The 17,056-nt window shown below is 60.0% G+C and overlaps 2 protein-coding genes across 4 annotated transcripts; one reads left to right on the top strand and one right to left on the bottom strand.

The window, feature by feature from the left end:
- The first annotated feature begins 248 nt into the window (after positions 1-248).
- On the top strand, positions 249-8,257 carry FEV (FEV transcription factor, ETS family member). Of its 3 annotated transcripts, none has more exons than XR_009487324.1 (4): positions 249-380; positions 1,765-2,205; positions 4,107-4,181; positions 4,327-4,345. XR_009487324.1 is itself a non-coding variant. In XM_059852879.1 (3 exons), the coding sequence occupies exons 1-3, from the start codon at positions 3,072-3,074 to the stop codon at positions 7,150-7,152; spliced, it is 639 nt and encodes a 212-aa protein (XP_059708862.1). In that variant the 5' UTR covers positions 3,057-3,071; the 3' UTR covers positions 7,153-8,257. The 3 variants fall into 3 exon arrangements, 1 of the variants encoding a protein (XP_059708862.1); XR_009487325.1 differs by having other exon boundaries at positions 306-380; positions 1,769-2,205; positions 4,327-6,615; XM_059852879.1 differs by lacking the exons at positions 249-380; positions 1,765-2,205; positions 4,327-4,345 and adding exons at positions 3,057-3,123; positions 6,641-8,257.
- Positions 8,258-14,536: 6,279 nt separating this feature from the next.
- On the bottom strand, positions 14,537-16,434 carry CDK5R2 (cyclin dependent kinase 5 regulatory subunit 2). The gene has a single exon (XM_059852324.1). It carries the CDS (start codon positions 16,320-16,322, stop codon positions 15,360-15,362), a length of 963 nt encoding a protein of 320 aa, XP_059708307.1. The 5' UTR covers positions 16,323-16,434; the 3' UTR covers positions 14,537-15,359.
- Between the last annotated feature and the right edge of the window lie 622 nt (positions 16,435-17,056).

Raw genomic sequence — 17,056 nt, 5'->3', positions numbered from 1 at the left:
TCAGTCTATCACACCCCTCACCCAGCAGTGTGCAGGGACCCCAGCCCTGGTGTATGTGTCAGCATGTGCACGAGTGTGTGTGTGTGTGTGTGTGTGCTGCACATGGCTGAGCACTCACGTTTCCCTGCATGCCCCCTCTCCCCTCCAGCCCCAGTGCTGCTGTGCAGAAGACCCAGCACCTGTGTATCCCCATCCCACATGGCATCCCGGCTGCAGAGTGCCCCCCAGCCCGCCCCTGTCTCCTCCGTGTCCCCAGTGGCCCCACCCCACCTGGCCGCACGGCCTCTCCCCCAGCACAAACACATTCCGGCACACCTGGCCAGGCGCAGCCAGCCCAGGGCCACGTCAGCTCGGCTCCGCTCCACGACGCCGGCTCACAGGTGAAGCTTTCCCGGGCACCCGCACACAGGGCTATCATGGGGGGGTAGGGGTGGGCTGTGGGGGTCATTGCAAAGTCTGGGGTCCTTATTGCCCCACCTGGGGCGGGAGGAGAGCACTGGAGTGGGGGATGGGGGGCAGACTGCCTCTTGCAGCAGGAGGGACCTGCAGCTGCTTCCAGATGGGTGGTCCACATGTCTGGGCTCCATCCCCAGTAGCCCCACAGACCTGAAACCTCATCTCCTAGATCCCCCTCAGACCCACGCCCAGTCCCTTGTTCCCCCATGGACATGGGCCCCTGTTTCCTGGATTTCTCATATATCCTGCCTTCCTCATCCTCTGGGTCTGCCCCAGCTCCCCCATGAACCTGAGGTCACATCACTCAGGTCCCCAATGCTCCATAGGGACACAGGGCTTGCCAGCTCTTAGGATCTGACACTCCCTGTCCTTCTGCACACTTCTGACCCCAGATCACTCAAAGACCCCAGTCCCCTCACATCCCACTTTAAGGCACCACACCCACTGGCTTTCCCAGGGACCCAGGCATCTCCATCCCCCGTGCCCTCCAAAGCACCCCCTTCTCCAGCTCCTGCAGCCCTAAACCTATTTCTGAGCCTGATCCCTAGTGCACCCCCTCCCCACTCTGGGCTGATGCAATGTCCCTCAGCCCAGGCCCCCCATCCATGCCCTCTGCCATGCAATTTACTGGAGGAGCACCATGGTCACCCGGGCTGCCAGAAGAGGACGGGCTGGTGGGTCAGACACGCCCCCACCTCACCCTGCTGTCTCCGGGGCTTGTTTTCCGTTGCCTGTGGTTTGTTTCAGTGACTCAGGCAGCGAAAGCAAGTCTGGGGGGCTGCGGATCCACTGCTGGGAGAGCTACACCTTGGGGGGCTGGGGAGGAGAGGGATTCAGGGAGCAGCCAGGGCTGCTGGGCTGTGCAGAGCTGGACACCTCACTGAGAGGTTCAGGGGAGCTCAGGAGACAAGTTGGGGGAAGAGAAGCTTTTTAAGGGCTGTTACCTCCAAGCAGGATTGGTGGGGAATTTCTGGGGGAATTCCATGGTCTCTGCTCATGCGTCCCCTTGCCAGCATCTTCTCTTTGTCCATGATGGAGATGGGCAGCAGAGGTGGAGCAGATGGAGCAGAGGTGGAGCTCGGTAACCAAGGGACCCCCTGTTTCCTAAACCCTTAGGACACCCCCTGCCAAGAGAAGACACCAGCTCTGTTGGGCTGTGCCACCCCAATCGAGCATCGCTCCCCTTGGGCTGCAGCTTCTCATGCACAGCAGGCACATTTTGGCTGCAGTAGAAATAAAAACTGTGAGTCTGGCATGGCTGTATCCTGATTTCCATTAGGTTCATATCTTGTAATGATCACTTTCCAGAAAGGCAGCTAAATCCAGCATGAGAGCTCATCCTTTTGCCAGACATCAATGAAACACTACAGAAGAAGTTGTGAGCTGGGCTGTACAGTGTTGGACTCATGGAGAAGAACTGGTGACAGCTGCTGGCACAATGCCTGGCTGCCTCAAGCTGTGGGATCCTGTGAAGGGTCCACTCCTTACCTGGGGGACAGAGACTGACAGTACCCCACAAGTGCATATAACAGCTGGAGCCATGGGTGACAGGGAAAAACCTGGCCAGATGCATTTTTTTGGAGCTGGTATCACCTTTCTCCATCATAAGTTTCTCCATGAAATGTCCTCCTGTCTTCAGAATGTACCCAGCACTGCCCAAGACAAGCAGATGAAGATGGGGCCACCCTGGTTTGTGTGGGTGTTGGGGGTTACCCAGCTTCTATGGATCCTAATAAAGACGTGCAGCAGGTTGGGACAGGGCTGGGTGGTGTGGGGTGGTCACAGGCTTAACTGTCCCTGGGGCAAGGGCTATTCAGAAGAGCACAGAGGAGCCAGGGAGGTGGCAGAGCTGGGGGGTGACCTGGTACCACCAACTGCTGGAGATGCACTTACCCACCCCAAAACTCTGGGCACTGCAAAGGAACCTCATGACCATTGTCCTGGAGGTGGAGGGCCCTGGTGTGGACTCACCTGGCCCACTCCAGGGCTCTGTGAACTGCAAGGAGCCCCCAGGACTGTGCTGATGATGCTGGCCCTGGGGAAGGGGCAGGCGCGGACCCCCAGGGCCAGCAGCACGGCGGTTCGGAGGGCCAGAGCCAGGGGGGCAGCGCCGGAGCTGCTGCCGGGGCCGTGCAGCGAGGTGCGGGCTCCGAGGCGCTGCCGGCTATCGGCGGCTCAGGAAGCGAGGTGCTGGTGGGAGGCCGGGCCCGGGCGGTCTCCAGGCAGTGGCCGGGCCCGCTCCCAGCTGGGATGTCAGCGCCGTGTTTGCGAAGAGTTAAGGAGGCGGAAGAGGCAGGAAGCGGCCCGAACCGCTCTCCATAGAAACCCGCGGCCGTGATTAAAGTCTGATGCGGGCCCGATAGCGGGGGGAGGGAGGGGGGGGCAGCGCCCGCTTTAATTACAGCGGAGGAAATTGCTGGAGCCGGGGCCCCAGCCCCTGCGAGTTGCCTGGAAACTCCCCCTTCCCCCGCCTCCCCCGGCCCCTGCCCGTCCCCTGCCCGTCCCGCTGCCATTTATTCGCCATCAGCTGCTCCCTGATAAAGTGGAATAATAATAATAATAATAGGGGCAGGAATATTAAAACATGCAGCCCGCGGGCCGCCCCCACAGCTGCCATGAGACACGGCACCGGAGCGGTGCCACTGCTGCTCAACATGTACCTGCCAGGTACGGGCGGATCCCTCGGCCGCTGCCCCACCGCAGCGCCGTGCACCGCACAGCACCCAGCCCCTGCCCACCCTGTCCCGCTGAGGCCCTGGGGCTCTCCTCTGCCCCATCTCCTTCCAGCGCCCACCCCGTTATCCCCTCTCCCTCTGTCCATTCTCTCTTCCTGCCTTCCACCACCACAACCATCCCTTCCTTTTTCCTTTCAGCTGCCCTCACAGCTTTCCACACCTGCACACTCATCTTCCCATCCTTCATCCACCCACCGTCACCCTGTCCTTCCATCTCTTCATCCACCCTTCTTTTCTTCCAACCCATCTTTCCACCCACCCCCTCACCCACCCACCCTTTCCCTGTGCTTCCATCCATTCCTCCACCCCACCCACTTGTCCCTGCATCCCCTTTTCCATCCCTGGTACCAGCCAACCCCTCCATCCACCTAACGTCCCTTCCATCAGCCTGTTTTCCCATCATCTTATCCATTACCTGTCTTTCCATCCATCGATCTCTCACACTTTCTTTCCTCCACCTACCCACTCACCATCGTCTGTTCTGTCCTTCCATCCATTCACCCATTTCCTTCCTTCTATCCATCTGTCCGTTTATCTCTCTTTTCCACAGCAATCCACTCCCCAAATGCCAACAGACATCCTTGCTTCCACCCTCCGCTCCTGTCAACCATCCTGCCTCCCATCCGCCTCCTCTCCCTCTACCCCTGCCCCACAGCTCTCTCCCTCACTCCCTTTCTCCTCCCTACCCCAGCCCACGGGATCGTCTATTCCTATTTAAAAGCTTCCCCGGCTGGGTCGGAAATCGGATTTCCTTTTTCCTGGACGCGTTTCCTGGCTTCGCCGCAGCGGCGGGGCAGGCAAGGGGGAGCGGCCGGGGGCTGCGGGGACGCTGCCCGCGGGTGGGCGCTGGGGTGTCGCGGTCCCGCCTGGTTCCAGCCCTCCCTCCACACCACCCGCGTTCCTTTTTCCCCCCAGATCCAGTCGGGGAAACTTTGTTCAAAGACGGGAAGAGCCAGGCGTGGGGGCCTCTCAGCCCCGGCGTGCAGAAAGGTAAGAGTACCTCTGCCCCTTCCCCTGGACAGGCCCCGCTACCCTCGGCCGGCATGGAGCGGGGACCCCGGGGCACTCGCATTCTCTCCCGCCCAGCAGCCACCGGAGACCCTTTCCCGTTCTTTGCCGGGCACTGCCCTTGCAGGACACGGCCACATGGAGCCCCCGTTCCCTGCTGCTGCGAGTGCCTCCGGCTGGGAGCATCCCGCCGCCAGTTCCCACGGGGACAGCGGCCAACCCCGACGGTTGGAAGCTCCCGTCCGTGGTATCAGAGAGGAGCGGGGAAAGCATTCCCCCGAGGCCCGCAGCGGGGAGAGTGCGGGGTCCTAACTCCGGTCTCCCGGGAGCTCCGGGACATCCGACGGGAGGCAGCTGCCAGCCATCCCGGGAGTGGGGCGGGCTAATCCGGGCTCGGGAGATCCGTTCCTGCGAGTGCAGAGGAGAGTTGAGACATCATTCGTGGCGGAGCTGACAGTGAAGTGCTAGGGCTCGAAAGTGATGTGCCCCCGGGAACAGGAGGCATCCATCTGGAACAACCCGCGCAGGGATCACGGGCATCGGCCAGCGCCGGCCAGGGAGCAGCCTGGAGCTCCCGGTGCCGGCCAGGGAGCAGCCCCTGCAGCCTTCTTGGGAGTGCAGTGGCACTGGGGGTCGCGGGGCCAGCACTGTAGTGTTTGGGCCATGTAGCTTGCCTGTTTGCTAGGAGGCAGGGACCAGAGACTCCTCTGAGCAGGAAAAATGGAGCCCTGGTTTAGTGGTGGGAGGGGGAGAAAGATGGAACTTGGGGAGCCCTTTTGCCTCTGCACTGCAGACTCTGCCCAGCCATACTCTAAACACTGTGCTGCAGTGAGAGGGATCTTTGTGGATGCCTGGATATTTCCTTAGGGAGCTCTCAGGTGCATTATCATGTACTGCACTGTGCAGCAGGCAGGACTGAGCCTCACCATCCCAGCCAGATGCACCCCCTAAGACCTTCCTGACCTCCTTGTATGGGGTGGAACACCCACGGGTGGGAGATAGCTGGAGGCCAGGGTGGGGGCTGTGGTGATGAAGAAGAGGCAAGGGCTGCAGATGCACCCTAGGAAGGGGAGATCCCCCACCTTGGTCCCAGGATGGGGAATTAGGAAATACAACACCTTGGAAAGACCTGGGCTCAACTGCCTGGATCAGGACTTCTGAGTGGATTTGGTGGAATGGGAATCAATGGGGAATGACTGTTTCCTGCTTCTTCTAGAGCAAGATACAGGGGGAACCAGATAAAATAGGTGTGTCTAAAACAAGCAGAACAAGATTTTTTTTTTGTGGAAAATGTAGCGGAGCTCTAGGACTTCTTGTTGGTGTGGTCAAGGGTGCTAAACCTCTGTATAGGATGCAAGCACCTTTAGACAAAATAATGTTAGAAGAGCATGGGGATGACTGCAAAGGCACATCCTCTGCTCTGGAGAGAGACTGTGCTGCAAGGACTGGCATCAGGAGCAGGGATGTGCAGGGGATGCTGCTCAGAGGAGGCAGTGGGGTGCCTAGGTAAGCGCAGGGCTGCTCTGCAGGGTGGCCAGGTCCCAGCAGTAGGACTGCTCCTTGCCCAAAGGTCCAGATTCCTTCTCCTTTCATGCCCTCTGGCCAGACCCGATGGAGCATGTCCTTGTGCCTCACAATGGGCGTGTCAAGGTGTGCCAGGCTCCAGCCTGTGCACAGACTGGCACAGGGGCACCATGGGCACCCACTGAGGGTACTCCTTGGTGCAAGCTGCAGATGCAATGGCCATGACTCAGGGAGGAAATTTTTCCTTTGGAAATAAGGAACATAATTGATGCCTGATTCAAAGCCACAGTAGGTCATGCTCTGTCCTCGTCTCCCCCTCCCCTGCTCTTGTCTGTGTCTCTCTGGGGTGTAGTTCAGATAAGTGTTGCTCCCTGATTTGAGTTGACCATGGAGACATTTGTGCAGGGCACAGTGTCCCTAGAGCAGGGGCTGTGAGACCAGCCCAGCTTCCAGCAGACACAGCAGTGGGGATGGTTGTGTTGGGATGGATCTGGGTTCTGCCAAGATACGTTCTTCTTGGGGCTGCCGATAAAAGAACAAGGCCATGTCCACCCACAAAAACAAACAAGCAGGTGTTCATCTTCAGTGGTGTGTGAATGTGGGCGGGAGGGATGGGGAGACTCTGTATCCAGACCCGCTGCGACCTGTGTTGACCTTTGAGCACTCCTGCTCCATCTCAAGGTGCATCTTCTCCTCATACCTGGGGGTGTAGGATGGAATTGGGATGTTGCAAAGGAGACATAACCTTGTTACCACCTTCTGTGTCTCTAAAGCAGGGAAGATGCAATGAGGTGCAGCCAAAACCTGGGTGTGGGAGAGGGCAACATAACAGTGGGTCAAGGGGATTGGGGCACATCCTGTCCCTCACCTAGTGCCCTGGGAGGGAGCTTTAACCTCTCTGGGGCCCGGCCTTGCAGGCAGCGGGCAGATCCAGCTGTGGCAGTTCCTGCTGGAGCTGCTTTCGGACCGGGCCAACCTGAACTGCATCGCCTGGGAAGGCACCAACGGGGAGTTCAAGCTGATTGACCCCGACGAGGTGGCACGGCGCTGGGGCGAGCGGAAGAGCAAGCCCAACATGAATTACGACAAGCTGAGCCGGGCACTGCGCTACTACTATGACAAGAACATCATGACCAAGGTGCATGGCAAGCGCTACGCCTACAAGTTCGACTTCCACGGGCTGGCCCAGGTGTGCCAGCCAACCACCCCTGACCACACCCTCTACAAATTCCAGGGCAACCTGGCACCTCTGCCCTTCTCGGGCATCTCCAAACTCAACCTCATGACCTCGGGAGTGACACCGGCTGGCTTCTCCTACTGGCCTGGCTCCAGCCCGTCCCTCTACCCTGGGCATGGGCTCCAGCCCTCAGCCTCGTTCAACGCCATGGCAGCCTCCCACCTCAACAACATGAACAACCATTACCATTAGAGGCTCAGCTGTGCCACATGGATGCTCCATGTCCCTGGCAGTGTGGGGCTGTGGATTTGGGAAGCTCGGCGGGGAGGGATGAGGGATGGGATTGTGCCCTGCTCTCACTTGGCCCCTTTTATGTTTGATGTGGTGTGGGGGATGGGGGGGTGCTTGCAGGATAGCTGGGTTTGTTCTCTGATGTGGGTGGCTGGAGGAGGGAAGGCATCTAAATTTAAGATGAGGAAGTATCCATGACTTGATAACAGATGCAGATACCTAAAGCAGGGTGTGAATGGAAGGAAAAACCATGGGCTCCTCTCCTGGCAGGGGTATTGCCCCACCTTTCCTTTGCAACATGCTGCCCATGTCCTTAGCTCTGCCTCCAGCCTGTGCCTGCCCTTCCCACTCCCTGCAGAGAGGAGCTGGGGCCCCAGGGCAGCTATGTCCATGAATGAGGGTCCCACTGAGCAGGGACAAGGACCCTCTTTGACCGCTTGGTCCCCTCACCTTTGTCTCCAAAATCTTTGTTTCCTCTATCCCTCCTATACCTGCTGCCTGAAGGTGACTTCCTTCAGACCTCTGGAGAAGCCTTGGTCTGGAGAGCAGACGCTTTCTATGGGTTCATTCAGACCCAGGGCAGGGCTCTGGGGTTGGAGGTGCCAGGTTCACTGCCAGTCCTCAGGGCAAGACCAGAGCCTGGAGGCAGCATAGCCTGGTCTCTGCAGCTCTGCCCTCTCCCCAGTGCCCAAGGATCACACCACAGACAGTCCCTGACACCCTGCACATGAGCCAGTGTCCTGCTCATCACTTCCTAGATTAATGTTCCAGTTTTACTCCAGCTTTAGCCTCTCACATGCAGGGCTTGGTGGGACACCCTCCATAAGTGGGAACATCCCCAGGGACAAGGCAGTGTGGGTGGTGGAGCAGAACAAGGGATGACAGCAGGCCTGGGAGCCCCAGGCATCAAGGGGCAGCTCTGGGTCTCTCCCCCTGGGTTCAAGGAGATGCCCCCATCCTCTGGAGCAGGACTTTGGCCCAGTGGATGCACAAGAGCTGGGCACGCTGAGCTCCGCACTGTCTGGGGGGTGGGGTTGGTGTTCAATAAAACAGAGAGGTGCTGTCACCTGTGTCCTCTCCTGTCTGAAGGGAGCTGGTGAGAGGGGGATCCACTCAGCAAATCCTCTCCCATCTGAGCCAGAACACCTTCAGGGTGGGAAGGATGTGGCCACTGTCTGCATCATCTTTTTTCCAGGCGTCACCTCTGGTTCTTACAATCCCCAGGAGAGAGGACAGAGCAGGAAACCTCTGGGTTACTTGAGACTCCTCTTCAGGAAAGCCACATATGCTGTTCTCAGGCTCCCAGGCTTGCAACAGGGATCAAACCTGCTGTGCAGGGGGGTCATGCAACTCCCCAGCCCATGGAAGGAGTGGTCATCCCCCACCTCCTCTCCCTTCATGTCCCAGATCCCAGCAGTTCCCACATCTGGGGGCTCCATGCTGCCCCTTCTGCATCCCTCCAGGGTCTAGTCACCCTCACAGCCTTGGCGGCATCTGCTCCAATGCATCCTTACTGCCCTAATCAGCTTAAGGGAGTGGGATCTGATGTCAGTGTGTCCTCCGGGGAGGGCTCAGGCTATGAAGTGGGGGGGCCTGATGCTGCTGGCAGAGAACCCGTGAGAACAAAAGGAGTTGCAGGGACTGGGCAGCGGGCTGTCCCTACCTCCGGGTTTCCGGGCGTTGCACAGACTGGTTCCCAGGCACGGCAGGAGGTGAAGTGAGGGGGAAAAGGAGTAGTTACCGCCACCCAACCAGCGCCGAGGTGGGCTGGAGACATCCCCTGTCCCCCAAGTTTCACTTCTCAAGAGCAAAATGGGGGAAATGGCCACAGCTGGCTCCCTCAGAGACGGGGCAGAGGGCTGTGCCCTCGCCGGGGGAGCCTGCTTCGGGGCTTAGGTAACTGCGTGACGCAGGGCAGGACGCGGATTAAGGGATGTGGGTCACTAGTAGCTCCTCCCTTCCCCCTTCCCGTCACTCTGTCAGGGTCTGCACCAGGGAAGCCCAGGTGAGTCCGGCTCCGCCTCACGCCCGACCTTGCAGCCCGGATCTCTGATGGATTGGAGGCGGGACACGCAAGGGAAAAGGGGGACTTACCTTTTCGGGAGAGGGAGGGCGGCCGCACACACCCGCAGCAACAGGCTGAGCTGCGGCTCGCTTCGCTCTGCTCCGAGCCCAGTTGGAACCGTCCCACCGCTCTGTCCCCTGGGTGCAACGCCAAAGGCCAGGCACCAGCCCTGCTCTCCCCGGGGACGGCAGCCGGGAAGGAAGGGGAGGAACACCCATGCGGGGCTGCACCAGCGATGCTCTTGCCTGCCCGAGGATGCAGCCGCTGTCACCATGGCAACTCGGGATGCTCCCATCCCCAGGCCCCACTGGGAGCCACCTCTCCTCACATGTTGAGCTTATCGGAGGGCTGAACAGAGCACCACCTTCACCCAACCAGCCTCCCCCTCCCCAGAGCCCTGTCTGACCCAATCCACCAGCAGTGCTGCTTTCTGCAGGTTTCCTCAGTCACCAAAACCACGGGCTCGGAACAGACTGCAGCAAAATCCCGCCAATGGGCAAGCAGGGCCGGGCCCAGCACAGCTCCCCCTGGAACACCATCCCTGGCCCTGAGCAGGGGTGCCCAGCCCGGGGGGCAGAGGGGGGAACACCGTGTATGGCTGTGGGGTGCACCAGCTGGTGGGGAGCCCATTTGATGGGGCTGAGAGCTGCACTCAGTGCACCTGTGGGCTTCCAACCTACCTGAGGGGAGTCCTTGGGTGCCCTGTGTAGGGTGAGATGGGGAACACAGTCCCAAAGGGCTTCAGCCTGTGCTGGGAAGACTGAGGGCGCAGAGCACATGGCCCAGCAGCTTCGTCTGCTGCCCTGTGATTAAAGGAAGATGGATTTTTTTTTTCCCCTCCTAAAAAAAAACCAAAACACCAAATATATCTTTGTATCTGGCTTTGCTCAGCTGGCTAGAGGGCTGCCCTGACCTCAGCCTCTTGTCAGCATGACAGGGGGACCTCTCCAACTCCTCCAAAATCTTCCAGCCCCCTGTAATGTATCAGAGGGGGAATGGATTAGTCCCTCTCCTATTTTAGTGAAGTCATGATGCCACTTTTTTCATTTCTCATGCTGGGAAGAGCCTTTGCAGTACAGCCAGGCCATGTCTGCCCTGGGGGACAAGGTCTGCCTCCCTGCCCTCTCCTGCACCCTCTCCAGCTCTCCTAATTCCCACCTCCTTCCTTCTGTCCTCATCCCAGCTGCACTGGCTCCTCAGCCCCCTACACCCAAGCTGCTGACTCACATCCTCTCTCCAGACACCACCTTCTTTTGGCCTGGCTCCCTGCAAAGTGCTTCGTGACTTAGTGTGGCTCAGCCAGAGCCTGCAGGTGCAGGCAGCCAGGCTCCAAACCCCGTGTGAAGCCCCTCCAAGAAAGCAACAGTGATGCTTCCAGAAGATGCTTTCTCCCTTGGCAATGTGCTGAGGGCTGTGGCTGTAGTGCCCCCATAAACCCAAACCTTGTCCCTGCTGCCACCTCCTCTCTGGTGCCCATCAGGGGTGGCTAGGGAGAGTGTCCTGGTGCTGCTGCTGCCCAGCTGTACACTGAGACCTTGGTGTGGACTTTGCTGAGGGCAGGAGCTGAGTAGCAGGAGGGCTGGATTAATGCACTAATGCCAGATTATGCTCTAATGCAGGCCTTCTGATGAGGGAGCAGTCCCTGTTCCAGCCAGGGGACACTCACTCCCTGGGGCAGACTCTCCACATCTGCCCTGGGTTACAGCTTGGTTCTGCCTGGCTGTCTGTCCCCTAAGGAGCTAAGTCCTCAGAAGTGACAAAGGACTGTGAGACAGGCAGGGGACACAGCACAGGGAAACCTCCATGCTCAGCTCTCAGTGAGCTGGAGGTAATGACCCAGCCTAAAGCCTTCTGCTTTGCCAGGCTCTGTGGCAGAAGGATCAACCATCACAGCAGGGCTCCAAGGTAGCCAGTTCCCCTTCCTCACCTGCCCAACTTCCTGGCACTGAGCTGTTCCCAGTCTGTGCTCCTCATTCCCAAACACATCAGCCAGGCAGTGCCACAGGCCGTGCTTTGGCTACAATGGGAACCAAACTGTTTGCCATCCCACCTCCCTCAGTCCCATGCCTGCCACTGGGCTAGCCTAGGCACAGGCAGAGCTCTTGCAACCTTCCACCTAACCTGGATGTGTCTTCCATCAGATGAGACCCTGTGGCAGCATCCTGCCCCTCCCTGAGCACAAATATCTCATCAGCCAATGTAGTCTGGGACGCTCTGATTCCCTCTGCCCTTTGCTGCCATCTCCCTGGGTCATTTTGCCCACGTGCTCCCCCCAGGCCCCCGTGAGCAGCTGTGACTGAAGTGCCATGGAGCAGGGAGGTGACCAGAACCTTGCCCCCACCAGCCATCCCCATTTCAACAGAGCAGCAGCAGCCCAAAGCTGCAATGGAGCCAGTGCTCCAGTGGCTCCCACAGAGGCAGAAGAGAGACCTCCCATTCCATCTGCCTCGAGGAACACCATCCAGCATCCTTGCAGGCAAATGAGGAAAGGCTTGTGCAGAAAGCTGGGCCAAGGCAGGTCCTTCAGCAGCCAAGCAGGTGCTGGGTCTGCATCATCCAGAACATTTTCCTCCCATGGAGCATCTCCAAGTCATTCTGGGGGATGATGACAACTCTTAATAACTAAACCACGGCTTCCCTGCTGTTTGTCTGACATGGAAGAGGCATGGCTTGCCAGGCTGGCTGCTCCAGCTGCCTATCACCCTCCCTGCCCCAGTGCTATGGCCAGCTCATCCAGCCCATGGAGGTTGCTCCACAGACAGAGAAGTCAGGCAAGGAAAGTCCCACAGAGCTTTTTCCATGACTCCAGGCAGAAACTCCCTTTTTCACATGTGACTATGAATCCTTGGGATCCACTGCCACCCAGGGTGCATCTGAGAGCCCCGTGTACCCTTGGAAGGAAGATAAGGGTGCTTTGGCCTGAGCAGAGACTTCCTTGGGGCAGGAGGGGCTGAACCACTGTGGGCTGCAGTGCCCAGCTCTGCTGCTGCAGTGGGGAGCAGATGGAGCACCCCCTGTGAGGCATGGAAAGGAAATGTGCTGCTGCTGGAGGAATTTCAAACTTGGAATGTACTGAGATCCTTCACCTGGATCCCTGCAGTGATTGATCACTGATTTGGCCCTGTTGCTCTACCTCCAAGTCCCAAACCCAGTGTGAATCCTCCCACCCCTGCAACCCCAGATGCTGCTGGGCCCTGTGGCTGGCAACACAGGGGGCTGCCCAGCCCCTCCTGGGAGGGTCTCAGTCCCTCACTGGTCCTCAGGGAGCACTGCAGGGATCACAAGTTTGGACATGAGATCTCTCCACTCCCCTTGCTGCTGTCCAACAGCTGGCTCCTCAGTCCAGACCATCAATCATGGTGGAGCACAGGAGTCTGGCATGTCAAATCACAGTTTTAAAAAGGGGAAAACCAAGTTCCCTAGTCTGAGATTCCCACCCTGAGTACCCAGCCCTGCTTGTGTTCTCTCCTTTGCCTTGGGGGGAGCAGAAAGCTCCCAGACAAGGTAAGATTAGTGCTACCCCTGCCTTGCTCCCCCCAGAAGCTCCACAAGGTCCTCTGGGATAGGGAAAACCAGACATATCTCCCTCCCTCCCCCCCATTAAGGCTCTGGCTGAGCCAATGATGCATATTTAAATGCATGGCAGCATCTAAGCTCCTCTCTCATTCCTTGACATTTCCAGAGACTCCAAGCTGTCTTCAATTACCAGTCTGCAATTAGCTCTTCCTAAATCCCCCAGTGAGGCCTAGGACTCTTAATCAATGAAACACAAGGGAGGAGGGGAAGGACATGGCCTCACTGCAGCTGGAAGTAACTTAAAAGGCTGGGGCTTGAAGCTGGAATAACCCTGTGAGTGTCTCTAAGGAGATCTGTAGGGTGGGAAAATCCTCCAGTGCTGGGAGCTTGTTCAGCTCTGGGAAGAGACTCCATAAAGCCCTTCTGCTGGGAATAGGAGTCACTGGACAAACACCACAGCTCAGGGTGGAAATAGCTGGTACCAATGGCTCAGGTGTTACCCTGAGATGAAAACTACCTTGCTTTATTCATCTCACTGGGCCTCAGTTTCTCTCTCTACAAAACGCTGGTACGGGAGAGTCAGGGCTCTCCCAGCAGCCCCATAGGAGATGTAAGGTTCCAATTCCACCAGCAGAAGCCAAAGTTACCTTTCCCATGACAAGATGTGGGTATGGCCAAAGTTGGGGTGGGTTGGGAATGCCTTGCGGCCCAGAGAGCTCAGCACAAGGTCACATGAATGTCATTCTAAAGTCACAGACAAGAGCACCCATGAGGAGAGGGAGGACAGGAGCAGCATCGATCTCACTGGGTTTGCACAGCCACGGAAAAGCCTTGCACAGCGCCCTGCCAGGTCAGCCCCCGTCACAGGGACATCTGTGCTGTCTTCCTGGCAGCACAGCTTTGCCTGAATGAGCCAGATTGGGCCTAATTAGAAGCTCTGCTGATGCACACAAAGGTAGAGAGAATCCAGCTTACCCTCCATGACCTGCAGAGCCAGCACAGCTCTTCCCAGCAGAGGGGATCCCAAACGCCTGGCTCAGAGGGGCTGTGAAGCCCTGAATGCAGACCCCAGCCAGAGAGCAGATGCAGCAGCTTTTACTAAAGAAGTCCTGGAAAATTCAGCACCCTGAAGCGTAGCAACCAGTTTTAAAAAAAGGCAAAGCTTTCCCATGCTCCACCCCTCTCCCTGGAGGTCTGCAGAAGCACAGGGCTGGTAACAGGGATAGCAGCACAGCTCCCACAGCCTGCTGCTGCCAAGAAAAGGGAGCCCAGACCTGAAGAGCAGAGGTAGGGAGGAGTAAGGTGAGGGAGGGCGTAGCTTCAGGAAAAAGAAAATTAAATAAAAAAAAAAAATGGAGGTGACATAAACAGTGGCATCCTGTTTAAATTCAGTGTGGCAGACAGGCATCAGGAATGGAATGGATCCATCTGGAATGGAGGAGGCCAGGAGAACTCACAAGGGTCCAGGAGACACTCAGGTGGACCAGGACTGGCCTTGGGCACAAAGAGGGGTGAAAATTTGACCCCCAACTCACACCAGGGAGTAAAACCCCTTTGGGAACCAGGGCCCCCCACCCCTCTTGGGGAGGAGTGGGTCATGACCAGGAGCTTGGGGTGTTACCCAAATTTCCCTTGCACCCCACAGCCCAGCAAGTCCAGGAGCCACCGCCAGGCCCATCCAGGCCACCTCTTTATTCTCCAGTGAAGCAAAGCAAGAGGAGAGGAGACACCCCCCCCCCCCCCTCCCCCACAGCAGGCCCCTTCGTTTGGGCACCCTAGGCCTCCTCTGGCACAGACCCCTCTTCCCGCAGCAAGCCAAGGACGGGGACGCATCACCCCCTATTTCGGGGGGCACACGGGGGGATTTGCCCGAGGGGAGGGGCGTGGGCGCCCCCCCCCCCCAGCGGCTCGAACAAAGGGGTATGCGGGCGGCTCCCGCAGGGTGAGGGGCAGCGTCGCCCATGCTGGGGGAGGGGGGCCATATACCACATGTGGGCGGGGGTGGGGGGAGGAAGGCATCGCCCACATAAACCCCCCCAGCCGTTCCCGCAATCCCTGCCTTTGTCTGCTCAGGCGCGGCAGCTCCAGCACCACGGACAGCGCCAGGAGCGCTGCGGAGGCGCGGGGCGGCCCTGCCCGCGCCGGGGACCCGTTCACATGCACCCTCTACCTGGGGCACCCGCCACACCCCAAAATCCCCGCCCGAGCCCTCCTGCCCCCGGCCCCCACATCCATTTTTTCACCCCCTTTTTTCTAGAGAAAACGCATCCAGGAGCCTCCGCTCCTCCGCAGCCTCCCCCTCCCCCCCTTGGCGAAGGTGGGAGGGGCACCGCTCCCCCTCCCCAGTCTTCACCGCCGCCTCGGTGCTCCGGAGCGCAGCCCCCGGCTGGGGTCGGAGGCATGGGAGGAGGGCAGCCGGATCCGGAGCAGGGAGGGTCCAAGCAGCGTCTCCGTGGAACTGACGGCTGGGGAAGGGGGAAGGCGAGGAGGATGCGGGGGCAGGGGGGGGAATCCGACAGTCCTTCGCCACCCCCGCCCCTCTGTGCGCGGCCCCTTCCGCCCCCGGCGCCGGGGGCCTGGTACCTCCCTAACGGTCCAGGCTGATCGTCCAGTGCTTGGACCCGTCTCCGCCCTCGCCCTCGCTCTTGAGGTCCTGGAAGAGTTGCGTGAAGTAGTGCGGGTCCGCGTTGATTCGCAGCATCTTGGCGCTGAGGCGCTGGATGATGCCCAGGCAGCGCTCCCAGAAGCGCCCCTTGTCTCCCTCCACCAGGAAGGGCTTGAGCGGGTAGGAGATCTCGTTGCCCATGTAGGAGTAGGCGAGATAGAGGCAGGTGAGGAAGGCTGCCTGCAGCTCGGCCTGGCTCCCGATGTCTTCGCCCCGCAGCGCTTCCCGGCACAGCAGGTAGACGAACACCAGGTTGGCCGGGGTGATGAAGCCCTGGTCCTGCCAGCCCTGCAGCAGCAGCGAGCGGTCCACGCTGCGAAACCACGAGATGAGTTCGCCGGGGCTCAGCTCCTTCAGGCGGTAGCAGCGGCGGCACACGAAGTCCCCCAGGCAGCGCAGCAGCTCGCCGGTGGACGCCTGCACCACCACGCGGCGCGGGGATCCCGAGGGGCGGCTGCCGGCCGGCGGCGGTGGCGGCGGCGGCTTTCCCCCGCCGGAGCCCGGGTGCAGCTCCTGCGGCGCCGAGGGCACCGTGGGCACCGGCACGGCCAGCGGGCCCTGCTTGGCACCTTCGGCCGGCCCCACCACCGACTTGCGCAAGTTCTCGCGGTTGCGCTGCACCACCAGCGGGTCGGGCTGGCCCGGGCCTCCCCCCGGGGCCCCGCCGCCGGGCTTCGGCGTCACCTTCTTGGTGCTTTTCTTCTTCTTGGCCGAGGCGGCCACCAGCCGCTTCCAGGTTAGCGCCGAGATGAGCACGCCGGGGCGCTTCAGCCGGCTCTCGCCCTTGCCCGGCACCCTTCCCGGCGCCTTCTCGGCCAGCAGCCCCCCGCCGCCGCCGCCCTTGCCCGAGGAGGCGGCGGGGGAGAGGGAGAGCACCGTGCCCATGCTAACGCCGAGCGGGACGGGCGTGCGGGAGCCGGGGCGCCGGCACCGCCCATATGAGGCCGGGAGCTGCGGGGAAGGCGGCCCGCACCGGGGCCGCGGTGCCCGAAGATGCTCCGCCGCGCCCGCTCTGGGCTCCGCGCCCGCCGCTGCAGCCAGCCGCGGCCCCGCCGCTCCCCGCCTCCCCGCCGACAGCCAATCACCGCCGCACGGGGCCCCGGTGCGCCCGCCCCTCGCCGGTGGGCGGCGAGGGGGGAGAGCGCGGCGCGGCTTTGCCCGGCGGCCGCCGCCCCGACGTGACCTTCACCGATGGGGGCCTCGTTCGGTGCGCCCACCAGGGCGGACGGGCTGGGACTTGCGATGCTGTCACAGACCCCCAGCCCTTTGTCTGGGGGACGTTGGGGGGAGCCCAGAGGACAGGGGACACGGGAACGGTCTGGGGAGGGCTTCTGAACTCGGCTGTTCCTGCCAAGTCTTGCTCTGTTTTCTTACCTACAAGGCGAGAAACCTTCCCAGACCAGCAGAGCCCCCTGGGCCAGTGGTGCTAGGGGTATCCGGTGGGGAAGAAGCCTTTGAAAATGGCCTTGAAAATGCTAGAGGAAAGGTCGAGGAGGTGTGAGGATCGAGAAGAATGCATGCGCTCAGAGGGAAACTGGAGGAGGCTTGGGGTGGGTGCAAGGCTGGCTGTGACTCGGCAGCCAACATGAAAGGTTTAGATTTGGTGGCCGAGCCTCATC

Source organism: Haemorhous mexicanus, chromosome 8 (assembly GCF_027477595.1).
Source record: "Haemorhous mexicanus isolate bHaeMex1 chromosome 8, bHaeMex1.pri, whole genome shotgun sequence".
Classification (NCBI taxonomy): domain Eukaryota; kingdom Metazoa; phylum Chordata; class Aves; order Passeriformes; family Fringillidae; genus Haemorhous; species Haemorhous mexicanus.
This window is presented reverse-complemented; position numbering and strand designations above follow the sequence as displayed.

Coding starts and splice junctions, on each gene's coding strand:
- CDK5R2 (XM_059852324.1), bottom strand. CDS start 16,322: ATGGGCACGGTGCTCTCCCTCTCCCCCGCCGCCTCCTCGGGCAAGGGC.
- FEV (XM_059852879.1), top strand. CDS start 3,072: ATGAGACACGGCACCGGAGCGGTGCCACTGCTGCTCAACATGTACCTG. Junction 3,124..4,106: donor GCTCAACATGTACCTGCCAG/GTACGGGCGGAT, acceptor TTTTCCCCCCAG/ATCCAGTCGGGGAAACTTTG. Junction 4,182..6,640: donor CAGCCCCGGCGTGCAGAAAG/GTAAGAGTACCT, acceptor CCGGCCTTGCAG/GCAGCGGGCAGATCCAGCTG.